The following is a 27,598-nucleotide window of genomic DNA, read 5'->3' on the forward strand; positions in this document are numbered from 1 at the left end:
ATCTGCTGCTAATAAAGCGCTGACACCTCACATAGATAAGAGACCCTGGCAGCACCGCTGTGACGTTTGGCAAGTCCATCATTTATCTCCATGTAATCCTGTTCCTGGTAATTGTTGAAGTGGTGCATTCTGTCCGCAATAAAAAGCGACGGTTGGGTAATAAATTGCCCTGGGCTTAGTAAAAAAACTTGCCAGTGTCCAAGCTTGCCCAGTTTCCGAGAATTTTATTGATAACATCTGGAGTGCATTTACCGGTCGCCGTTCGTTTCGAAAGTCCGATATTTTTGAGCAAATTTCAGAATATTCACTTTAAAACACTGCACTCAAATCACATATTATAAAGTTCTAATAATTATTAAGTTTATTTTTATTTAAGTTCAAATGTTGATGGATTGATTTTAAAAATAATTTCAAAGGGATGTTGCCTCATTTCCCTTGAAAATACTAAAAAAACACAAAGCGGTTGGAGGAAGCGTTAGGACGCGTCCTGCTGCCACGAAGGGCGCTACTACTAATCTCATTCAACAATTGAAAAAGATGAAACAAACAACATGGCCTCTCGCCTTATTTTTTGCTGAGTGTAATCGAACTGCTGACATCAAAGAGATGATAGTTTTCAATAATCATCAACAGAAATTGAGGGAGGTCCATGTCCAGAAGTCTTGTGAAGAAAAGAAAAAAATAATTTGGTATTTACTTTGGTAATTATTTCCCTAACCGCTCCACTTTTAGGCACAGATTATGGAAAGTACAATTTTTTTCAACAATTACTACAAGAAACATTTATTTACATGCACAAAATAAGTATTAAGTTCTTATTTTGGGTCAAGGCGATGCACTACGTAGTAATGCAAAATCATGTGTTTTTGGTTTGAAAATTTGGTCGCCTAGAAATGTTTCAGATGCTTTAATTAAATACTGCGAGTAGAATACATCTTGGCGTTCGAAATAATCTAGTATTTTTTAGATAAGTCTTTTTATAAGCCCAGAAAAAAATATGTATAAGGCCTATGAAAACTGCTTTAAAGTTCAAAATCTCCTACTTACGAACCCATTTTCGGTTATGATTTTATTATATAATGTGGCAAATTAAGTTATTTATAAAATGATCAGAAAAAAATTAAATATTTATGCCTGAACATCCACAAAATAAAATAAAAGTCACTTTTTGGCCATGTTTTTTTCTTGCATAAATCAAAACAGGCGGATGGTGTTAAGCGGGAATTTAAACCTTATCGCCATCTACATAAGGGATGTTATTGATAGCGGCTCGATTTAAAATATTACACGACGTAGTGCATCGCCTTAATTAAGTAATTTATGCATACTTACATTGAAACAAAACTTATGTAAGTGTCACTAAATACAAAAATAGCAGCAAATGGATCATTTTATAAGCTAAATTTTTAACTTTGATTGAATGAGAATGGAATTATCATGCATCTTTTGACATCATCCCGAGGTAAATTGTTTACCAACATAAATATTTACGATAAATATAAAGAAAAGAGGGACACGCTTAATACGCAAATTTTAATTTTAAAATACTGTGTAGTAATTAATAGGGTAAATTTTGGATAGGGCCTGACACGCTTATTACGAATATTTTTTAGAAAAAAACTTTATATTCGCCTTAATTACTATAAAAGAAAACTTTTTGCATTTCGGGCGGGAGAAAATTATGCATTTTGATTTTAAATTGCGTAAAACCAAAATTCACTTCGCGAATCGATGTGGCGACAATGCGCCGCCATTAGGAACGCACTGCTATGTTGGTATCACTGATGCATTAACAAGAGCTAAATACGACCGTTGCTATCTTCGTGCGATACACATGAAAGGCGCTTAATTTTATACCGCCTGCTCGCATCAAGGCAAGAAAAACATCCCAGTTTTCAAGTAATTTAGCGGCTACGCGAGGTTTGTGTAACATGGTTTGTGATACAAAAGAAAGTGCCCGTTTATAACGCCTGCTCGCGTCAAGGCAAGAAAAACATCCCAGTTTTCAAGTAGTTTACCGGCTACGCTAGGTTTGTGTAACATGGTTTGTGATACAAAAGAAAGGGCTGTATCTCCCTCAATTTAAAAAAAATTAAAGTTTGTTAACATTATAATTCTGTTGTGTTTTCATAAATTCGCGCAAATCCATTTGTATTCCACGAAGTTAGCCATAGTCGTATCTACGCAATGTATCAGTGATACCAACATAACAGTGATGTACCTAATGGCAGCTGATTGCCGCCGCATCGATTCGCGAAGTGAATTTTGGTTAACGCAATTGAAAATTTAAATTCATAATTTTCCGCCGCCCGAAATGCAAAAAGTTTTCTTTTATAGTAATTAAGGCGAATATAAAGTTTTTTTCTAAAAAATATTCATAATAAGCGTGTCAGGCCCTATCCAAAAATTACCATTAATAGTGAGAAGTAAGTATTTCAGTTTCCAGAAATGGAAAATAATGCATTTTAATAGTTATTTTGTTAAAATTTAAACTGATACTTGGTGGCCATTGTTATTGATACCAAAGTTTTAAGGTTAGGTATTTTTTTCTCTTATTTAAATTAAATAGAATCTATGACCCAAAAATAGCAACATCTTATATAATCAGTTTAGGTTTAATTAAATAAATTTAAAAAAAAAACAACTGTGTCAAAACATGTCGTGAAGAAAAGATGTCAAATTATTCGTTTTTTTCACAAAATAGCTACTAAAATCCAATATTTTCCATTTTCGGAAACTGAAATACTTAACTCATTGTTATCTAACTGATACACGGTGTTTTTTTTTTTAAAAGTGCCTATTAACCGTGTCCCTATTTTCTGTATATTTACCAATACTCTGGTGACTTACCTTTCAACTTTCCGGACTACTTTGGGTTTCAAAGATTCTGGCAAAGAATCTGGGTGAGTTTTGGGAATTTCAAAAACCGTAACTTGTCCGATTTTATTTCCAGCAGCAACCATAAAGTCTACAGTGGACACTATCTTCACAAATGTAATTGCGCTGTTGGAGACCTGAAATTATTCATAAATGATGATTTTAATGAAAATTGGAACAAAACGTATTTAGGAATGATGATTAGTTTGACGGAAAAGCTGACCTCACATCGAAGCCTCTGTAGGTCCCCCTTTTGTCTGCAATACCAGAAAACTAATCCAGTATTGGTCCCCAAAGCTAAATATTCATTAGTTGCGTCGATACATGTCAGGCTAAGATCATGAGTGAATAATCCCGATAGAATTTTCAATGGAATCTGATTGATCAAATTTGTATAAGGCGCCCATTCTGTTAGAACGCCTTCATCCTCACTGATTGGTACTTCCATTTTATTAATGTACTTTATTTAATAATATTTAAATCACATTTTACGGAATGTTACTTTCGACATTGCACGTCGAAGAAGTCGAATAAAAACAAACCTTGACGTTTTTGTTTCGGGCCTAACTTGTCTATGGATTCGACCAAAAGTAATTGTTATTCGTTTATTATCACGAACCGAACTGAAAATCCCAATGAAAAACACAAAGAATTAGTGGTAACAAAAATGCATAACAATATTTTTCACAATAATTCAACATCTCATCTAATCCAAGTCTAAATTCGATTCCAATCTTCCATATAATTTTGAAATTTGCCATTTTCAACAAAATTTATAAAATTTACCTCCCTTCTCTCCATAATTTGAAATAATGGCCTAGGACACTTTTGAAGGGTGAAGACCAGAAATAATATTTTTTTGTTTATTGCATTTTTTAAATTTAATTTACTAACTAATCACTACTCATTTCAGTAGGGGTAGGCAGAGAGGATAGATGGGATAGACCGCCAAAGAACTTGGTTTTGGCACACACTTTTCGCTTCATCATATATGCATGGTCTCATACATACCCTTCTGTTGTTTTTTCCGGAGTCAAATATTCGGTTCACTTGATCATGCCATATCATCCTCGAACATCTCCGACTTCTTTTACCGTTTAATTTTTTTGTTGTTTACAGTGAATGATCAAATATCGTTGATTTTCATTTAGTTTTATTTGAGTAACAAGTTGGAAATCCGGATTAACACATGCTTTGGAAAAGAGGTGTCCAAACGACATAATGATGGCAATAGTTTGTCCCTTCAAAAACATGACCACTGAAATAATTGATCATTAAAACTAAAATGTACAGCATTTTCCCTTCAAACCGAAGTCAATAAATATCTCGCAATATCTCAGTAGATGGGTCATTTTCGTGCTGTTCATTTGATTATAATAATTCGTCATAATTAAAAATTATAATAATTACACATGAATTTTTGCCAATGTGCTGGCCCAACGTGTACAACCCGATTATTGTCGGTTTTTCGTGCACACATCAAAAAATCTTGGCCCCAACTCATACTCGCGTTCGCGGGTTAATACCAACATTGGCCCAGCGTGTACGAGAGACTTAAAATTCGAAGGAAAAACTCGATTTTGTCCACGAGGAAAATCATGCCAAAAGGAATTAAAATACTTTTCCGTAGAAGCTGGCAACATAACAGTGTAGCTCCCAGTGTGCGCTCGAAGGTAGGTACTAGCTGGATTAAAAATCTGTCAATGAAAGTTGTTTTGGTATTTTTGTTATGGCAATACTGACTTGGGCAGTTCTGGATATGGCTGCCACTTGTGTTATTTTATCGCAATATTTTCATGTTTGTTTACTTTAATTCATTCTTTTAATGATAATTTCTCAACCAAAATGTTTGTAAGACAATGAAAAACGGCGTGTTAATATTCAAGTTTGCGGTGTCGTATGTGAATATATAAACAAAAGTGCTTTAGTCTGTGTCGGACGGCCTCACCTAATTTGCTCAAAATGGGAAATTGTTTTAGTAGTCCCGCAAAGAAGGAGGGTAATGATAATAACGAGCGAGTGAACCCTCTGGAGGAAGCGCCGTCCTTCCAACACACGCCCGTGCCCACGCCGCCCCCGGACCCCGTGAGGGCGGGTGTGAGCCAGGGGGCTTCGGAGGCTGATGTGCCTAACCGAATCTTCGTGGCCCTGTACGACTATGACGCCCGGACGGATGAAGACCTGAGCTTCCGCAAAGGAGAGCATCTGGAGATCCTCAACGACACACAGGGCGACTGGTGGCTCGCCCGCAGCAAGAAAACCAAGCAGGAAGGCTATATTCCTTCCAACTATGTAGCTCGATTGCAGTCCATTGAAGCTGAGCCGTGAGTCCTTTTTTACGTATTACTTACTATCTTAAACGCATTGATCTCTCACATTGATTGTTTTCCTAGTCATAAACATGTACACGGTCTCTTTTCTCGAGAAACATTGATGTTTTTCACAGTGACAGGTCTGTTCTTCCCATGAATAATGGTAACATCCTTTCACTTGCTTAGTAATGTCTGGCTTTACTAGACACATAAAAACGGCCTATATAAGGTTACTCACACATTCCTGGAATCTCTACATAATGCTAGTAAATACTGTCGAATCAATTACAAGAATTACTACTATATTGAGAAATCTCAATTGTAGTTTCGGTGTTTGGTTTATTTAGTTCAGACGCCGAAATGTCGACCATGATGACATTCTTTATCTATTTGCTATCGGTGTGTAATAGTAATAATATATTATTACAATATACAACATGCACGAGTTTTTTTTATCTCTAAATTACAAATAATATTTAGTTATGATAAATAATAGGTGATGTACATTATTTTGTAATATGTAATTGTACTGTTTCGTTTTGTCAATAAAAATGGTATTTTGACAGGCAAGGGAACAGACGTTTTTACGTCTGCATTCATTAACAGAACTGTTGTGTGAATTGTGAAAGTTAATAATTAGACATTAATAAACTTCAATAATAACAATACATATTTCACTTTCTAATTAGCAAACGCCATGTATTTTAGCCGACGTTTTAATGTGGTGTTTTACATTTTTCTGTTGTTAACCATTCATTGGAAAAATGAAAATGTATCACTAAAATTATTTCATAATAATACAAATAGTTACCTAATAAATGATATTATCAAATATCACACAAGGTTCATGTCACTAAATATGGTTTTACTTAATTGGCTATCGTATTATGCTCAGCAATAGATATTTCTGAAGGCCACGGGATAAATACAACTATCATAAACCATAGCCAAATGAATGATCTAATATGTTTTTTTTTTATTTATACTCACCTAATTTTTTAAATATTTAAATTATATTTTCTAAATCACAACTTTACCTTAAGCTCTTACTTACTTTACCCTACCTCGTGTGCTCTGAATTTTAAATTGCTATAGGGAGGTTGGAGGTAATACTAGTTTCGCACGAGATTTCAACACATCGAAAAAATTGCTGTCAGAACTTGTTTTTTGTTCATAGACATTAAAATGAAAACTTCGAAGTACCTACCATGGATCATATAATTATAAAAGGTGCTGCGTGCTGAAAATAGTTGCGTTGACCTAGAAATTCCACACACGAAAAGCTGTGTTGTATTTTTTATGACGCCAGACCTCACCGTTCGAGAGTTTTGCTGCTCCAGTACTCCAGTACTTTAGATTATCAGCTTTATAGATAATATTGTACCCCTATGTATTATGTGACGTCACTCTCAGAGGCATGGTTGGGTTTTTATTGAATCCAAGTCATTTGTAATAAACTCACGTATCAATGAAAAGCGGTCCGAACTACAAGAAGAATCTCGATGCCAATCACACAGGGCCTTTATACTATTACGATGTTATTGGTCGTTAGTGTTTGTCCAACTTTTCTGATTCTAAACGTCTCTTCCATCTTCGGATTGCTAGTTTTTCTTCGAGAAAGACTGCCTGAAACATGCCTTATAGTAGGAGGAAACTAATGAAAACAAGAAGAATTAGGTTTTCGTTTATCACAATCGTAATTTTTTACATTAACTCCACAAAGGAGGCCCTGAGAAAAATAATTACCCCCTGGGAGATCTAGGAAAGAAAATGGTATGAGGGGTTGGGAGGAAGTTTTAAGGGTTGTGAAGGGGGTTTGTGTGTCCATTAGTGACGGACGTTGTAATTCATCTCCCCCACTGCGGTGCAAGGCGATGGGTCGAGAGAGTCCTGCTGGAGAGGTAAAATCTCCCTCAATCTCTTCAAATCCGGATCGCCACACAGTAGGTGGACAGACCCATCCGCCGCCAAGACCTATACCTAGACAATCGCCACCCTATGAACCCGGGTACTCCTGTTAAGTCACCAAACGTAGCGAACCGAACCACTTGGGGTGACCTATGGCAGAGGTGTTGGTTATCCAATGAATGGTTCCCGGGTCGGTGGTACCCATACCCGCCCCCCAAATTGTAAATGTTCCAATCCATCGTTCCAAATCTCAATCACAACACTACAGTGTATACCTAATACATTATACATATTATAAATATTTAAAATTTCGAGTAGGTACGAGATTATTCCAAAACTGAAAAATTAAAAACTTTTATTTTTATCAAAGATCCAATTATTGTAGAACTGTTTTTATATAGTATCGTTTTTTCTAATATTACCTGCATCCTATATGTGTTGGGGCGTTGCAAATATGTCGAGATTCTACTTGTAATTCGGCCGTCGACATTACAAGTGGGTGTGTCGACATTTAAAAATAATTTATATAGCTACATAATTCCATGATTTGTTCTGCGGCCCCTGCCTGTCCAGGCATAGAATAGTCTCTCAGTTGAATCAACGTGAATTCTATATCCGGAATACATTATTATTTGAAAGGTTCCCGGCGCTGAACTGGTTTAAATAAATAGCCTAATAGACAATTTGCAAGAATCTATGTCAAAAAACACACACACCTGAGCCGGATTTATTTCAAATCGTAATCATGCATTTTTTCATGGAAGTTTTATGCTAATGTGAAACCACAATAAGCGTTATTATCCCCTGCAGTGTTATGGTGGACATACGCAACAATGCTGGTTATTGACTACCGACACCGACCGCCTTCTATTATGCCTCTGGCTTCCTAGTGGCACTTAGCATTTAAATAACGATAGTTACTTTGCTTTAAAAATTGAAATAACCTACAAAAATGTCTATCTTCTTTAGCCTTGCCTTGCTACATCCATTGCCGAGGACATATAGGATTTCTTCCTGTTTTGGTCCTTTCCTCCGCATCCTTCTAAATCGACTCTCTGTACTCTGCTACAGTCTTCGTGGTGGCCCTTTTATTTCTGGTGTCCAGTGTAGTAGGTTATTGCACATTTTCCTTCTTCGTAAGATGGATTAGAGTTGGCGGAGGTCATAATGGATGCTATCAAATTACGGCATCAGATCTGCAGTAATTTGGTTAAGCACAGATGTTACATAATGAAAACTGGTGTAGTCGACATTCTTTTACCACCTACGATCAACATTCCCTCTAATTTTTTCATTGTGTGTGCGGCACATCAACTTATCTGTGCAAGATATTAGAGAAAGAAAGCGGCTAGTGCGCAAATACGCACATTCATGCGTAGATAAAATGAAGTAATCATGTGAATGTACCATGAAATAATAAATTACATTTTATAATATAAACTAGCTGACATGTAGGTACCTGGCATTGCTGGGGGTTATCCTTAGGATATAGACATATACCATCGCGGACTTTTCTGTTGGCCTTTTTAAGATTTACAATTCCGTAGTACATTATTTTGATGTATCTCATAAGGTTTAGTCAGCGTTAACAATATGAAGTGCCCGAAAATATATTTTTACGACTTGATTATAAAACATCGACTTTTCTCTACTTTTTATAAATATAATATACATGTATTGAATATGTAAACCTTCCGCAAGAAATTCTCTAAATGATAGTGAAAACCCTATCAAAATCCGTAGCGTAGTTTAGAAGAACTAAACGCACAAACAGACAGATGCGGATAGTGACTTTATTTTATACTATTTAGAGATATATACGATATCTTTATAATATATAAAAATTCAGCCTGCGTATGTTTGCGCCCGCAAAACTCGAAAAGTAGTCGATCGATATCGCTGAAAATTTCAAAGTTTGTTCTTATTAGTGCCAGGAGTTTTTAGAGACTGATTTGAATGGTAGAAGAAGTCGGGGACGCCAGAGGAATACTTAACGCAACATATCTGCACCTGAATGATATATGGAGTAGAATTAAAGTCCATGTGATGTAGTTTTTTAACAGTAACATTTTGGTATACAGTAATGAATAATAGAAGTCGGAGACGCCCGAGAAAGACATTAACAATAGCGAAGCATTGGTGACATTCCTTTTTTTGCGGAAGTTTTCGGAAGATGAAAACATGTGTGCGGACCACAGACATAGGAATTAATAGACGAGAAGATAATGGCGAGGGGTAAAATCAACCGTTGAAGAACGAAGGGGGTTAAGCTGACTGTGATTCGTCAATAAATCAATCTGACAGTAAATAGGCATCTCGCATTATAATATCACCATTTAGTTCTTAAAAGTAAAATCTGCTTTTGAATGAATAGACATTTTTACATGGGAGCGCAAATTACTCGTCACGTTATGAACTAATTTGCGAAGTCCAAATTCGGCAAAGTAAATTTCTTCTGTTTGCAGAGTCGTAGTTAGTTTCAGAGTATTTAGTTAAGACACTTTTACAAATGTTTCATAATTTACTTACCCCAGTAAACAACGATGAGCACACTTGAGAATCGCTACATTGTGATGTGATAGTATATGTTTCTAAAACTGATCCATATAATACGGTGTGAATAAGCTTAAAATAAAGTAAAATAATGCTTACTTATGGAATGTAATACGACAATTGGGTTTATTCTCTTTTTCACATCTATTTTTACAAGTTTTCATATCACAAGTCAACATTTTGCCGTGTTATTTCGTAAAATGAACCGATGATGCCTCGACCATAGTTCGCACAAGAATGATGACGTCACGTTTTCAAATTTCACTTGAGGCCATACGCGAGCCCAGCCGGCTCCAATGGAACCGGTATGGGGAGTGGGGATAATACGCTTTTAATCACTTAGGGCAGGTCTACTAATATTCATATGTCTATGGTGCGGACAGTTTTTAACAAATGTGCGGCATCCCTTAGAACATTGCCTACCATTTGTTGCAACAACAATGCTTTTTCCTTACATCGTGGCCTGCCCATTCCTGTGCTGCCATTCTTTTTGCGATATCTGTGACGTGGGAATGGAATACAATACCTCGATTAATTGCCAAGTGTTTTGTCTTATAATATATTAATTTAGGGCGGTAATCAAATTAATTCATAGCAGCTGCAGTAATATTTACTAGTGGTGAATGGTGGGAGATGTTTACCTTTTTTGCCTCGAATCGAATGAAACGTCGAGTAATGTTCAGCGTGGAATGTTCGGCGGTCCCGCAAGTGAAACTTGTAGGAAACTAAATTAATTACAATTTATAATTCCGACACGAATCTGTTAATTTGGAGAATATAAATATTGCGAAGGCCGCGCGCCGACTTTATGATAAATTCACTTTTTGCCATCGACACAGAATCTGTTAGATGAGCCCCCTGCTAAAAACCAATATACCTAATTACTGAAAATTAGACCAGCGATTTAACTCTCATTACTGCAGTTTTGTTTACATATATAGCACAATGATGATAATTGTTATACAATATGATAATTATTTGAGATTTTTTATTGCATTAAATTTTTTTGCAAGAGGAACGGTAGACTTTATTTTAGTAGGTAGGTTATTTTTTTTTTTTCATTTTTGAAATATAGACCGTTAGATAATTAGATTTTAACGATTTTAGCATTTCGCAACTTTGCCATTTTTATGTGTATATTTTATAATATAAGCATTACTACGTATTTGCCACAACTTTTGATTTTGTAATTCAATTTGGTTTGGTATTTTGGCCTTAAATCTATCTATATAAATTAAAAGGTAAATGTTTGTTAAAAATCTTAAATCTCCGAAAGTTTTTCGTCGATTTCTTTCAAATTTTGACATAGCGTTGCATTCTATACTATATGGATGTCGCATGTGGCAAGTAAAAACATTATTTTTTTGAAAAACAGCGCCATCTGTTGGACAAACATGCTTCTGTTGGACGTAAAAGCAACACACTCTATTGTTTCTCTATCTCCACAGACAGACTGAGACACAGCAACGCATGGCGGGGTACAGCTCGTGTAAAAAAAGTTTTGTATCAATATATACTCGTACATAATTACATTAACCTAAAATGCTATTCGCATCTAGGAATTCCGGAAGTTAACGGCCCATTAGCTACCATTTTTTTACGAAATCTACGATTCAAACAAAGATTTAAGTTATAAATCGCCTAAAAAATCGAAAATCCAGCTCTCCTCGAGATGGGCCTGAATTAAGGTGTTCAGTATCAGGTATTTGGGCGAATGTAAATTAGTATTTAAAGAACTAAGATTTGAGATCTATAAAAAAGTAATCTTTGTTATGTTTGATGTTCTCGGAAAAATCGCCCATAGCCGTGATTCGTGGGGTCATTTCCTTTCTCTGAAAGGCCAATCTCGTATGGATCGTTCCACTAGACGTACAGCCTACCCGTTCCGCCAAAGCGTTGTACGCTCTACCAATAATTATGTGCACCAATAGTATGGCTATTTACGTACTATACCTATTTACATTGAATTGTATTCTACTGTTGTTCGTGTGGAGTAGGAACCTACAGCACATTAATTAATGCAACCATAATCACTTTGGCTTAACTTCATAGTTTTACCTGTACAGTGATTACCGTACCAGGTAGGTACACAGGATTGCTATGTTTTTATTTATTTTTGTTCTCACGATTCTATTGAGTTTTGCTTCTTCTTCTTCTGATGATGGGTAGCCACCTACCACCATTATGGCAATTTTCGCCCTACATGTTGCAGTGTGCGTATCTACACAGTGGAACTGCAGTTGTAAAATTTCCGTAGGTTTCGAAGTCTTCTCTGCATCGTCTTCCACTGAATGATCAGTTGGATTATCCTGCATTGTTTGCTCTTCGTTATGTGTCCAAGATATTTGAGTTTTACCGGATCTGCGGATAAACTGAAACGTGGAAACCACACACCATAATTTAAAATACGTTGCTCGAAATGGCATTAGTCGTATGTTATTTGAGATTTTCACTGGCAAAATATTATCGTGATTTTTTTAATGTTGTTATGCCGCGTGGCGCTTCCTCCTTCTTTAGCGAAAGTTTAAATAATTAATTAATTAATGTGGTTTTCGGCGTTTGGTTTTGGTGTAGCCGTCAAACAACGAATATACGCCGAAAACCACATTCATTTTACTAATAATTCTATTGCTAATAATCACTGTAGAATGGAAAAAATAATTTGTATATTTGTTGTAAAAAATATATATAATTTATACTGAAATATCGGCCGTAAGAGGATTGACGCTTGCTTATACCGCGGTATCACTTTTACAAACATAAACACACACTTACCACAATCTACACATCTGCCCTGATGATGGACACTTTAACGCTGTCAGAAACGTTGACTACAGAAGGAGGAAGCGCAACATGGCATAATAACCCAAAAACAAATCACAATAATAGCATTAGTCTTGTTTAGTGACCTAGATCTGAATAGCCAGATACTTCTTATTTTTCATCTCCTTCCCACTTCTTTCAGCATCACAACATGCCCCAAATTAGCGTTGTATTAGTCCCACTGGCTCCGGGCATATTTTACTGTTTTTTTACTCTTGTGCAGTAATCACATGTAAAAAAGGTTCCTTTCCAATTGACTTGTTTTTGTTAAAAGTGTTGCAAGTAATGCAGCTGTAAATTTTGCCCAGTGTATCATAATATACGTAGGTACTTAAAGGTTACACCAAAATAATTTCATAATGTTCATTTCACTTGCCCACACTGCGAATATGTTGGTGTTACTCATTCATTTTGATGTTCTATACGTCTTTGAAATAACGCCTCATTCAAATCGTAGCCGAAGTTTTTTATGTTTTTCATTGTCAAAAAAAGACGTCTAGTGTATTTTTACTACCAGTCTGACAAAGGTCCAAGTTTCTGTCTATCCCAGAGTCTTGGGTTTATAATGCTACGGATAAACAGGACAAAATTTCCGCGAGCCACGAATTACGGCAAAGTAACAGAGCATCCACAAGCGGCGTTTGGCGCCGTATGTGGTGCTCGGCTCGCGGAATATTTGTCCTGTTTATACGTAGCATAATGGTACTTATACATTTATATATGAAGCAACTGCAAGCGGCATTTCGCGCAATTTACGGTTGTTTCGTTCCTTTACCATAAGTTGAGGTTCAGCTCGGCAGTTCTGCTCGCGTATGTACACGTAGAATTAAGTATTCAGCTAATTTTAAACATGGATATAGGGCGAGGGTAGCAGAATAGCAGTTATTTTTTTTTTTTTTTTTTTATTTTATGGCTTAGATTTAAATCTTCGATTAATCTCAGAATTCGAAATCTTCTGTTCTTCTATATTCATATAAAAAAGAGTGTCACGGTGTGGGTTTGTTTGTATAAACAAATCTACAGTTTTATTCCGGGATTGATAAAAATTTGCACAGATAAAGATGACTGTCTACACGGAGATTTCGACAAACCGCCCCTATCCATTGATGTATTATATTTATATGAGACATGAAATGAAGAAAATAGTTTTTACTTTTTTACCTCCAACAGTTTTATGTTTGAACACGTTCCGACGAGATAATTAGTACGCAATTGCGCCTCTAATTGTATAGCTCTATGCCGTCGTCTCCTTTTCCCACCCCTTAAACTAGAATTTTACAAAAAAATTCAAGAACGTTCAAAAATACGAGGAACATTATTGTCTGCATCGGATTTCGAAAGAAAAACTTGTTGCCCGGGCAACACCAAGGACTTCAGTTAGTTCTACATACAAACAGTTGGCCGTTAGTGTGAAGAGCCATTATAACAACCGTTCTCCAAATTCGACGCTTCGTGCCCCTCACCACCTTGTCGTGTCCTGTTCTTCAATCAGTTATAGTTATAACAATACATAATATTTAATTATTATTTAAGCTCATGGTCAAAAACTTATCCAACAAATAACTACTAATACAACTTTTGGGCAAAAAGCTTCTTACATCATAGTATTAAACTCTACAGTAAAATACCACTCTCACTCAAAAACCTCAACATTTTAACATTTAAATCTCAAATAAAAAGCTGGATACTTAATATAGGGAGATCTGAAATAGAAAATATACTGATATCAAACACAGACTAAAACCGAATCTACTAAACAGAACTATACAAAAAAACACTATCTTACGTATTTCATATTTGACTATCTTACGTATTTTAAAATTATTTAAAAAAATAAAAATTATACTACATGATATATGTTTATAATTAAATTCATATGTTACTTTGTTGTAATATTAATTATAATATGTAAATGAAATCCTCAGCACGGGAGATCCCAGTGAGGATATCATTATCTCTATATGTTACTTACTTATTAGCTTTGCTGTATGTGTGTGGATAATGGCTGCTAATTTTGTATGTTGTACAATATGTATGTATGTATTATGTATGGAGCTCAAATGGTGTAAAGATAATGAGGATTTTTTGCTGATATTTTCATACGGAAGCTGATGCCGCCTTCCTGTTACACCACTATTTATCATGCACAAACTGTGTCTGACCTTGGCTACTTGGAAACCTCGCACGCTGGGCCTATCAGTGTAGAAGTGTGGAGTGTGGATACTTGGATGTAAGACTGTACGTTCTAAAATGTGCAGCCAATAACCCACCGGAGTCATAGTACTTTGTATTTATATAATTTCCGATATATAAAAATTATCAGACTACAGTCGTGAATTTCCGTCCGTAAAATAAAGTGGGTATTTCCACGATGTCATCTTCTCGTAATTTATTGATTTTGTTCGGGTTTGAACCTTCACTTACAAAATAAGATCGGTGTCTTTATCGGAGAATGACGATATACTAAGAGAGTGGTAGATACTCTCAGTATCGCCCTGGTGTTCGTCAGTTTGACGGTGGTACAGCCCAGGGTGGGGTTTGTTCTCCACGGACATTCCCATCCTGCTCCAATCGTACTCCACACAGTCAGTCTGTCGTTTTCTTGGTCTGCCTCTGGGTTGCTTCCACTGAAACGCCCACAAGATTATGTTTTCTTGGTCTGCCTCTGGGTTGCTTCCACTGGGATGCCCACTTGATCATGTTTTCTTAATTTCTTGGAAGAAATGTTTATATAGGAATTTAACTCTGCAGTCTTGGGTGAAGACTTTCCTGATAAAAACAAACCTCCCATAGAAGATGACGCTCGAAGATGATTAGCAACTTACAGTAATTGGATATTTTCAATCTACGATAGCTGCTGTGAATATATTATAATTATACTAGACCGGTTAGTAGCCGAGTGTACAAATGCGTCGGGTTCTTTCCCGCTGCGGCGTCGCGGGTTCAATACTCTGCTACAAGTCCTCCATCAGTGCACAAGCAACATTTTCCGCTTATAGTGATAGAAATAGGAGGAATTCAATATGGTGTCAGGGTATTCGTAACCCGGGAATGTTTGTCTTTCTTTAATAATCCAACAAGATTAGTCGCACTCATATATTTAATACACTTAAATTTACGTTTTATTTAAGTTTGTTTATCAAAATCATTTATCTGACTGTCTGGTTTAGTATTATTTAATGTTCCGAAACGAAAGCCAATAGTAATAGTGTTTCTTTCCTCCATTCGATTATTTCCAGATTTACACGCGTGATGTGTGCGTCCGACCAGCTGTGGATTTCTCCTTGGAATTTTATTATTCCGTTCCCAAGCCCCGTTTAGCTGTATGAATCGACCGACTTCAATAACAACTAACTAACAAAACTCACCCTTGTTCGATTCCCCGTTCTTTCACATCACTGTAATGTTATTATTTGATTATCAGATTAATATCTTCTGTCCTGTAGCTAATCCGGGAGCTCTGCCATAGAAAGTTCATTCTCAAGTTACGCATTGCTCATAACACGTCTATGACTCGACTATTATACTTTTAAAACTTCTATTTCTACCACCGTGGTATTGAGCCGAAAATAGTGATGGGTATAATCGAAACGTTGCATAATCGAATGCTATTTCAAACATTTAGGTATCGAATTGAATAATTTAATCAAAGCAACACCAACATTGATTTTTTTAGATATTACACTGTCTAATTGAATATCTCAAATGAAGTTTGTTTGTTTTTCGTGTCAAATTCATTTGAAATAAATATCAGGTGTCAAAACAGCATTTCGAAAGAATTTTATTTGTTTCGAATCAATTTAGATGTTGTAATGTTTCGTTTAATATATTTTGGCCCATCTCTAGCCGAACGACTAACTTGGCTCGCGGAATTTGAACTCGTCCGGTCACTTTTCTTAGTAATTTTCATTTTAAGATATTACGTGCTAAACTAGATTCGCCTTCGTTGATAAATTGATAGTTACGTAACAGTCATAATAAATATCACGTAAATTAGCTATCCCCCTCAACGCACAGTGGTTTAGAACTGAATTTTGAGGAAATTATTTCTCCATGGAACTGAAAAACAGAAACTAGATTTACTATTATGCCTGCTCTACACTCTCGATGAGAATTTTCCCGAGGACATTTTCTCGTGTTGTATCTATCTTATTGCAGTTGTGGCTTATTATATCACGCAAATTAGCTATCTCCCTCAACGCACAGTGGTTTAGAACTAAACTTTAAGGAAATTATTTCTCCATGGAACTGAAAAACAGAAACTAGATTTACTATTATGCCTGCTCTACACTCTCGATGAGAATTTTCCCGAGGCGATTTTCTCTTGTTGTATCTATCTTATTGCAGCTGTAGCTTATTATTGTTATTGTTCGCTGTAAATCCCTCACCGCCGACATTAACTTCTCTAGAGCATGCGAGTAGTGCAGACACATCAGAATCCCGGAGATAATAAACCCTTCGGGTTAATACATGAAGGGATAATTCCCTGGATATATCCATCAGCCTCTCTATCCGTTATGCTGGGTATAAATAGCCTCGCCGATAGAAGGAAAACTGCCTTGCCGATAACAGCACATAATCTTCTGGACGGTCATATCTGTATTCCAAATATATTATACGAAAAATTGAATTTTATGTTCCCGACATCTTCACGAGATCTCGCAGGCACAGGATTTATGTTTTTTCCGAGATACAGAAAGAACCGACCATTGGTAATGCCGCTCGGAAAAAATATTCTGCTATTAAATAACTTGTGTCCTGACGTGGATATTTTTCAATTGAACATTTGAAAGTTTAAAAATCGTACTATCCATATTCCTTACAAATTTTAATGGAGACAAATGTCGCCACTGACTTAGTACCTTTTGGTTCTAGCCCATTTAGCACACGCTCTGTCTTACTTGCACTCGACTGACATCCAGTTTGACTTGACACCCTGGTGAAACCCAGTTTTTTTATGGAAATTTATGGCTCGATTGGGCAAATATTTGGATCACGAAGCTCGTCCACAAGGCGTTTCTTGTATTGTTCTTCTATGCACGGAGAAAACTTATGATATGAAATTCGTTTGACAAATTATTCGTTTTCCTGTTACAAATGGGACTGCGGGCCCATAACGAATGAATTGAAAGAGTTCCTAACAAACTATCAGTCAAAAGCAAATGTTTTATGAGGAAGACGGAACACGTGTTGTATACTGATAAATACTGATATTGTAGCATTCTGTCATGATATCAATTAGGAAAAGAACACGTGTTTTAGATATATTCTGAATGACTAATATTTTATCAGGAAGTATGCATGCTGTTACTTTGTTTAACATGATCTTCTTTTTCTCCGCAAATTTTTTCTGTGCAAAATCATGTGTTTTTGGTTTGAAAATTTGGTCGCCTAGAAATGCCAGAAAAAAATAATGTAAAGGCCTATGAAAACTGCTTTAATGTTCAAAATCTCCTACTTACGAACCCATTTTCGGTTATGATTTTATTGTATAATGTAGCAAATTAAGTTATTTATAAAATGATCGAAAAAATTTAAATATTTATGCCTGAGCATCCACAAAATAAAATAAAACGCACTTTTTGGCCATGTTTTTTTCTTGCATAAATCAAAACAGGCGGATGGTGTTAAGCGGGAATTTAAACCTTATCGCCAAGGGTTCTTGATAGCGGATCAATTTAATATATTAAACGACGTAGTGCATCGCCTTAAGCTTTTCCCCCTGTTACCCAAATTAACCCTGGTGCAGTAAAATCGCAGTATGTTATATGTAGATTTAGACGCATTATTTGTTCTGTTTTATGTGCACCAGTAGGTGATCCGATAGCATTCAACAATCGGTGGAGAGAACTGGCATTCCGCATGCGGCACGCCAGCGCATTCAATCATCGTCGTCCACGGAAATCTCTATGACTCTGTGACGTCCATTCATCACATTGTGAAAGATTTCTATTACAATGGTGCTTTTTCATCACATAAATAAAATTAAAAAAAACGTCAAACGGTTCGCTTTTTTTATGAAGTTTCTATTTCTATTTTATTTGTTTGTTTTATATAATGATGATTGGTGAATACCGCACAAGAGTCCCAACCATCTGAAGCCAGTCAGATTATGGCATCCCCCAATTTGGGTATGTTGTGAGGCTGAAGGTAATGGGGAGGGGAAGGAAAGTGGGCGAGTACCTGGCTATTCAGATCTGGTCACTAAACACGGCTAAAGCCATTTCAAGCATCATTTCAATTCTGAATGGTGGTCTTACACCTGGGCGTTACCGAGAGTATCTTCTACGCTGGAACGTGCCAAAAAATGTACTATATATTATTTTTAATTAATAAATTGTGAAATAACACAAATTCGTCAAACAAAATTTATTTGCGCACGCCGGGTTTTGAACCCGCGACCTTCGGATTGCTAGTCGAGAGCCATACCCCTCGACCACGAAGACATTGGACATTCTTATTCTCATTTTTTCAATATTATGCTAATGATAGTTTGAAAAAAGAATTGTCACTGAGATAGTGATGTTCCTTATGATTTCAGAGGAAATTATGGTTTTTATATATTAAAGTAAGAAACATGCTTTTTTGGACACGAGGTTTTCTGCTTACAGAAATACTGGTAATAAAAATATAAATTTCATTTTATTTTGAATCAAATCTAAATATTTTGATATGTTTACCTACCCGCCTAATTTTCTTCACAACCGGCCACTGCCACCAACTGGTGGTTATGGTGGTAGATAGCACTCTGTGTCACATCTAAAGTAAGAGAGTTTGGTGGGGGTGGGTGGGAGTAGGTGACTAAAATATGTGTTGTTATGTGAAGGCCGCGAATGCTTCGCATTATTTCAGAATGGGCCCGTCGACTGTGTCGGTGAGTCTGGAAGGTACCAGAAAGTTTTTGAAGGTTCTTGAATGCTCTAGAAGGTTCTGGTAGGAGAAAGGTCAAGAAGGTTCTATAATGTTCCAAACTGTGTGGCGGTGAGTCTAGAAGGTTCCGGAAAGTAGAATTCCGAGAATGCTCTTGAAAGTTCTGGAAGGAGTCACAGCAACGCGTGGCGGGGTACAGCTAGTGATAAACTAATGTTTATAAACAAGGTCCTTATACATAGCACAAAGATATTCATACATATACGTTTTACTTTAACCGGCGAAAATTTACAACTATGTTTTTTTAGGATTCTGTTTTATAACAATTTATAATAGAATTTCAGCTGTAGATTGTACTTTCACAACGCTTGGTAGAAAAATTGTTGTGGATGCAATATTAGTTTTTTTTGTGCATTCTTAATTTACTTTCTCGTATTCTTAATTCAGTGAAAGTACCTACCTTTTATTTATTTATACAGATTATAGTGTACAATCTTGTTCTGTCAAGCGGCGATGCGTGAAAATCGCGAATATTTGTTATGTCATTCGGCGTTGGCCTGATTTCTAGGTTCTGTGAGCTGTAGTAAATATCTAATACAATCAAAATAAAATATAAAAAAGTCATTAAATGGTATAAATGAGTATTTCCGAAATTAATTCAATTCCGAATACGTATCTTTAAATGGAATGAATGAGGATATCCAAAAGGAACTCGATTCCGATGCGTAGTAAAGAATGTTGAGGAGTAGATGGATGAGAAAGAAGTGTCAGGAGAATATATGACGTCCAAGATATTTGGAGAAGTCGAGGGCGCCTCTGGAAGATATGGCACTCTGAAGGGATTCAAATAAACGTTAGTTCATATCAATTAATAGTCCTGAACTCCTATAGCCATAAATAAATCAGAAGTTTTGTATAGTTGTGACACCATCTACGATTGTCCTTTTTATATCCAACTGCCCGAAGTCCCGGCGTTGCTCGGGTTTTTCACAGAGTTTTTCAAAATTAGACGTGGACAGTATTTTACCTCTTATTTTGAATATCAAATGTGCAAAATTTCATCAAGCAATAAAAATTTGCTTTAAGAGGTTGGAAAAGGGGATGTGGTGGTTTATAGAAATCTCGTGTTGACCGTCACCTTTTGAAGGCAAGTGTACAAAATTTCATCAATCTCGGAATAAAACTGTAAATTTGCATTAAAAAAAACAAAGCCACGCCACCACATACACTCATGTATATATTTTTAATGTAAAAAATAATTATAGGTTATATTCACAAATGAGAGATACCATTTAAAATATGTGGACTGCCTAAAGTTTATTTTCTTATCCTTATCGTCACATTAGAAACTTATATTTTCATCTGTAATAGTGATCATAAATTTTAAAAACATATCTAAATCCGCAAATTTCTTGGTTGGCTGGTGGTAATTACGCCATAGATTCGCCTACGCAGTTTTACTGGCTGCTAGCAAAAACACCGACACCGCCTAGAAAGGCTGGCGGGCATGACGTCACAGCCGTTTTCCCCAAAAATTAATCGTTTTGGCGGAAATTTAAAATGCTTGTAGTAAAGAATTTTTGTAAAATATTATGGCTTAAAAACATGTATTCAAATAGATTAAGAAACGCAGATTCTGAATACATATATGTATAAGTTTTATTATATATAATAGTACGTTAAATTAATTCTTCGTCTTTTAAAAACCTTTTAAACCGTTAAAGACCTAAATGCCCTGTGATTGGTCGGCGGGTTCTGACAGAACTTACACAAATACAAACGTGTCGGTCGGCCGCGTGCATTAGAATGCGGACAATTTTGGGCAAAGTTGCGCTGCGTAGACTCGCTCGAGGTATACAAATTATTTCTAGAAAATTAATGTTTTATTTTTAAATTTTCTTAAATATTTAAATTGGGTTTTGCTGATTTCATACAGACCCGAGTGGGATTGACCTTACCGTTAACCGACAAAACCGGGGTACATATAACTTCACGCGTACCCCGTCAGATTTCGGTCGTTTTGACGGGCGAAAATTATTTTTCTATTTACAAGGGGTTTGCAGTGTAAGACACTCTGTGAACATCGAAGATGTACTCGTATCGCATTAGTAATGCGTTTTTCCAACTAGATATGTATATGAATTCAAACAGCACGCGATTTCCGAGCTTGAAGATTCGTGCATTTATGAAAGTCGATTAACACACGCCATGTGTGAGCATACCGCTTGCAATTTGTATGCAGAACGAGCGAACTATTTTACTATGTAAATTCCAGTAAATTAATTTACAATGTTCACCGACTAATTTAAACTCCAGTATTTTTTTTGTGCATGTTTTCAAATGAATGTATTTTGCATCAGATGACGTCACATATTTGTCAATCTCTCCGCGATTCCTCTCCGGTTGACGTCAGAGCCGAGTCAAAGCGTTTTATGATATTATTTGTTTTTTTTTATTCATTTTATTAATTGTACGAATAATCAAACACACTAATTTCGGTTGTCTGTGATGATGTGCGCGAACTCAAATATATTTCTGCGTAACATTAAATTTTCAAAATTGGAATTGATTGTGAAAACCAAGCGATAAAGTAGGTGCCAAAATTATTCTATTTTTCAAATGTGTATTTCTTTTGTTTAAATTTTTGAGAAATGTTTTTTTTTTTACTTACTGGAATTCCTCATTTCAATGTGTTATCGCTGGGAACGATTTCATAAACTTGCAGTGTTTCATTAGGACTACACATTTAATGGTCAGTTTAGCTAACCTTGCTAGTGGGGCAGCATTGAAAGATATTCGTATTTCGAAAGTTTGACTTATGATTTTTATTTATACGCTTTCGGAATCTATTGAGAATAGCTTGATACACGCATTTTCAGATTGAAAAATTTGTCCTATTTTCTCGATCGTCACAATTCCTGTGTTTCCTCCCTCCTACAACATGTATCTCTTCAAGAACCACCCTCCTTCCTTTCTTCGAGAAAACCCCCTACATAGCATGCCCAAAGATGATAAGCCCTAAGGGAAATTATTTGTTTGACAATTTATTGGATGCGTCAAATCTCATGATGGAAGTTACGATAATAGCTGTTTAGAATTTAGAAGCTGAAAATATGTAGTTTAATTGGCCTTTAAAATTTAAGATATAAAACTAACAAATTTAATATTTAATGATCCAGAGCTCACAATTAGAGTTTTTAGTAAAGATTTTCTGCTTTATTGTTAAAAAATTTTCAGGTTATGTTTTTTTATATGCAGATTATTATTTGTACCAATATCTATGTGATTATTAAAAATATACTTCTACGAGATATTTACATTCCACTTGCTGGGTTTTACGCGTAGTTTTTAGAAACCTCATATAGACAGTGACCTTCCTCTTGCTATGAAGGTCAAGTGTGCAAAATTTCATCAATCTCGGAGTAAAACTGTATATTTGTATAAAAATCAAAGGCATGCCACCCGCCTGCCACAGACACTCTTTGTATAAATAGATGATGATGAAAAAAAAATAACGAAAACAGATTCGTCTCTCTTGCCCACGTTTCCGATCATTCTCATACGAAAAAAAATAATACAGGTAAATAATTTTAACGAGCGCACGTTTGAATGTATTTGTGCACACCATTAGTGGTTCAAACTGGTTCGAAATAGTTTGGAACACTTGCCTGCAGTCCCCTCTTACCCCGCAGTAGTCCTACAATACAGTACACCACTGCAAAACCAATAATCTCTTAAAAATAATTCTACTGTACGTAGTTGTTGTGTGCGATTCGATTCAGTGATATAAATCGACACAAGTTCTGAACAGTTTATAAAATAATTAGCGATAAAAATGTTGCTGAACAGAAGTACATTTTTATAGTGTTGACTGTAGATAATTAATTATATCAATAATATTGTTAGGTATTATTATACTCGGCTACTTCGCCAGGTGATAATTAATAACCTGTTTCGTAGCAGGTGGCAATGAAGTTTACGTTTCGATAGTAAAGCAAAATGTTTTTACTCTTGTCTGTTATTTAGTTCAATAATCGCATTCTGATTCAGAACTATTTTGATTGAATACTTGTAAATCGTTGCATCATTGATTATTAATTCTGATAAGTTGTAACAATATTAATTACAAACGTGCAATACAACAAACTGTTCGTGTTAATTTTTATGTTTATTTAATTATGTTAACAGACTTACTTTAACTACGTGTTACTATAATACATTTATCAAAATCCATTGTACAACTTTAGATATATCCTTCATACTTCTTCATATGTCACCTTATGCTGTATTAATTTAGCTATGTTCTGGCAAACATGTAATCTGGCGTAGTAAAAGTTTGCTAAACACAAAAATGCTTTGTTTTTATAAATATCAACAAAGATACTACACATACAGGGTGCGCCAGAGAAACTTACTTATTTGAAAGTTCAATAAAAACAAAAGCACTGTAGTTATTGTTGTAATTCTTTTTTTATTTGAAAATGCAATGTACCAAGTTTTTTTTCATACTGTTTTAAAAATTACATCTTTTAAATGGCGACCCTCATCGCGCATACACTGGTTAAGTCGTTTTTTGAAGTTTTCGTCCACTCTTCTCAGCATATGAATCGGAATATTGGCAATAGCATCAGGAATGTTGTTCTTCAGGTGATCTATGGTCCGTGGTCGATCGACATAAACAAGGGATTTCAAATAACCCCATAAAAAAAATCACATGGAGTCAAATCAGGAGAGCGCGCCGGCCATGGGAGATCGTCTCGGAGAGAGATGAGGCGGTTGGGGAAATGTTGTCGCAGTAAATTCATGCCCGCTGCTCTCTAGACCACAGCATAATGGCAACTGACGAGAATGGGAAACAAACTTGGGGACGTCCTCCTCCAGATGCGCCCCCTCCCGCCCCTCTACTTGCCCAACTCAACGGTCGGGAATTTTTTCAAATAAGTAAGTTTTTCTGGCGCAACCTGTATTTTCTCTGTACCTACCCTCATAGTACCTAAGGCGAAGCTTAATGCCAAATCACAATTTTGATTAATCTTTATAAAGAATTGGTGTACATTATGAATACCAAATAATATGCTTTAGAAAAATTGAAAATTTTCCTAACGTTTCGCTTGAGTAGAATACAAATAAAATTAATAAATTACTCAATAAAAAATATAAATGTTAACTACTAAAAAAACATTTTTTCAACAGAAATGTATGAACGCGTAAAGGAAACTACTTTAAAAACAGTATTATAGCTAAGATTATGTGTGACAGTTGCACTTGATTAGCTTTTTTGCTTTCTTATAAAATTATTTACAAAATAAATAAAAACCAGTTTTGTGCTTGAAATCGAACGTTTCTCAAGACTACGTTTGTCAAGCGATTTTAATGCCTATTACCTACAATATAAGGTATACCAAGAATATACACATTTTTGGCTTGTAGCTCCCTCTTAAGTAGTTATTTTGCTATCTTGTTATTATTATATATTCCTATTGATCTCCTTTATAAAACAGAACTCTGTATGACAACTTGTATTATACCTGTTTATATCGTTCATATGTTATGTACCAAACACGCAACTTATTGTACTCAACAACTTACCTATAACAATGTATACGTATAAGAGCCTTCAAGACGTGAATAAATAAATAACTACATGTCTATCACTTTGTTGTCAAATTGGATTATTAATCAGTTGTGCTCCCAACTGTCTGGAACCAGTGGGACTATGCCATCCCCAATCGGGGTATGTTGTCTATTGAAGGGAGTGGCGAAGTGAAAGGGATGAGGAAGAACGTTTTTAATTGCCTATTTATTCAGATCCGATCACTAAATATATTTTCATCATTGTCCTTCCTTAAATAATAAGATTTTGTATGATAAGTTCCATGTGCTAAAAAAAGAGTGTCACCCCCCTGCTTTTACGTTTACTTGGGAATGATTTATTTATGGTTCAAATATAGTTATAATGTCTCAAAGTACCCAACTGGCCACTTACTTTTGTCTGCTTGTATTATTTTGTGTTTGTCTATGCAGTGATTAGTTCATATTGCTTCATTCAAATGTGTGATGTTAACCTCGATACAGGCTAGTAGTCCTAGTGAGGTTAATTATTATGCGATAAATTTTAAGAAGCAACATATAAATACATTTTAATGAATTGTTCAAATTTTGTGAAACCACCCGTCCTTAGTGTAGATGCCGGTGAACGGATAAATCATCAAAATGATAATTCATCACATCTTTAAAAAGTTATCGTATAAAGTCATGGAAAGTGATGAAACAAAAACTTTATTAACTGGGTTAAGTAGGTTAAGTTAGAATAAAAAAAAATTTCATCGTTTTTAATGACTTTATATCACTTTTTAAAAGTGTGTTGAGTTAGCATGGAACCGTAGATGCCTTGTTTCGTTAGTATAATAATGCAGTGTTTTTGGTAAATATACAGAAAATACGCACTTTTTTTTATTTAAAATAACACTTTCTGTTTTTCTTTCAGTTCTCTCAAGCAACTGGCCTATAATGAAATAACAACAACTTTCGTAGAACCCGAAAATGAACGTTAAAATTTGATGAATTATTAAAATTCTCCGAAACAACCCGTCCTTAGTGGTGGTTAGATAACAATAATAATAAGTAATTCAGTTTTCGGAAATGGAAAATAATGCATGTTAATAGTTATATTCGTTCAAATTAAAATCGATTGTTCACTTGGTGGCCATTGATATTGATGCTAATCTTTTTAGGTTAGTTTTTTTTCTTATTACAGCCTTATACAGACTTAAAAAAATATTAAGCCAATAATACCTTTTAGTTGATCCTGAAATAGGTTCTTTGTTTGGATTTAATTGAGAAATTAATAAATGAAAACTAGATTAAAAAATCTATTTTAACATGGCGTAAAGAAAAGACGTGAAATTATCTGTTTATTTTACGAAATAATAGTAAAATGCATCATTTTCCTTTTGCTAAAACTAAAATACTTATCCTTTTATTATTATCTAACTAAAGCAAAGTGTTTTTAAAATAAAATGCACGTATTAAGGGTGTCCCTTTTTCTGTATTTTTGTTAAAATGATATAGTACTCGTATTTCGAAGATTGTCGTGTTCTGCACGGAGAAAAATGATAACAAATTGATATCATGCCAATTTCCTATTAGTCGTTAGCCAAAATATTAGTCATTCAGAATATTTCTAATAAATGACGGAATGCCACAATATCAGTACGTTAATATTAATATCAGTATTTGTATGAAAACATGTTCCGCCTTCCTCATAAAACATTTGCTCATTAACTGATAATTTGTTAGGAACTCAGTCAATTCATCCGTTAAAGGCCTGCAGTCCTGTTTTTAACAGGAAAACGAATAATTTGACTAGATTTTTTTAATAAATGAACAGTATTTATATCAGTAAGTTTTCTCCGTGTGTTGTCTTTAATGCACACCCCTTTGAAGTGACAGTATTGTAGTAGTTTTTTAATCCATTAACTAATGGATAGTAATCAGCCAGCTAGATTCTTAAATAGAACATGTTGTGTTTACCTTTTCAAAATTATGTTATATCGCTAACCGAAAAGGCACAAATTCATAAACAAGGCGGGATTGACCTAAATAGAGTTCAAACGGAACTGAGCTTCCTTTATTCGGGCGAAGTAGCAGGTACCTACCGGTGAATCGTTCAATTATAATGCATTAATTATTATGATATATTATGATAGTAGGCATGCTACACTTTTGTTGGCACGCACGAGAATTGTTATTCAAGGCCTATCACCTTCCATATTAGTCCTGTCTTCCTTTGTCCGATTCTTGCACAGGTCCTGCCGCAATCCTACCGCTATCCTTCTGCTAACTGCTTTATTCCTATCTATATGCCAGGTATAGCGTTCTTTGTTGTATATTGTACTTCTTGCCATGTCAACTAGGTATTCAAATTCACCAGTGCATGTATGAACTTCGGAATTTTCACACAAAATTACCTCAAACCATTGATGGCATCTCAGATTGTAGATATTCTCAATATCGCCTTGTGAAAGTGTCGGTTTTTAATGTCATTTTCCGTGTTTTTTGCCCAGATCTGCTAGGTGCTTACCCAACTTCCTCTTCCCCGTCTCATTCCTTCCCCCCTCCCTTATCACAACATACTCCAATTTTGGGCTGCCATTGTCCCAATGGATCCAGGCATTTTGGATTATATTGCGCGTTATTCACATAAATAAAACAAAATCTTTTCCTCGTTTGCATATTCGACTCCTAGACATGTT

At 35.4% G+C, this 27,598-nt stretch overlaps 2 protein-coding genes across 2 annotated transcripts in view; one reads left to right on the forward strand and one right to left on the reverse strand.

The window, feature by feature from the left end:
- The window catches only part of LOC149418841 (WD repeat-containing protein CG11141), a 42,993-nt gene extending 39,584 nt beyond the window's left edge, over window positions 1–3,409 (reverse strand). The window contains exons 1-2 of the mRNA XM_089639034.1: window positions 3,101–3,409; window positions 2,851–3,014 (exon numbers count right to left, since the gene is read on the reverse strand). Of these exons, the coding sequence (XP_089495160.1) occupies window positions 2,851–3,014; window positions 3,101–3,325 (389 nt within the window). The 5' untranslated portion in view covers window positions 3,326–3,409. The remainder of the gene's footprint in view (window positions 1–2,850; window positions 3,015–3,100) is intronic.
- Window positions 3,410–4,628: 1,219 nt separating this feature from the next.
- The window catches only part of Src42A (Tyrosine-protein kinase Src42A), a 201,029-nt gene continuing 178,059 nt past the window's right edge, over window positions 4,629–27,598 (forward strand). Inside the window, exon 1 of the mRNA XM_089639036.1 lies at window positions 4,629–5,201. Within this exon, the coding sequence (XP_089495162.1) occupies window positions 4,840–5,201 (362 nt within the window). The 5' untranslated portion in view covers window positions 4,629–4,839. The remainder of the gene's footprint in view (window positions 5,202–27,598) is intronic.

The sequence above is a fragment of the Hesperophylax consimilis genome, chromosome 13, assembly GCF_061612785.1.
Source record: "Hesperophylax consimilis isolate HC1 chromosome 13, BYU_Hcon_1.0, whole genome shotgun sequence".
NCBI classification, from domain to species: Eukaryota; Metazoa; Arthropoda; class Insecta; order Trichoptera; family Limnephilidae; genus Hesperophylax; species Hesperophylax consimilis.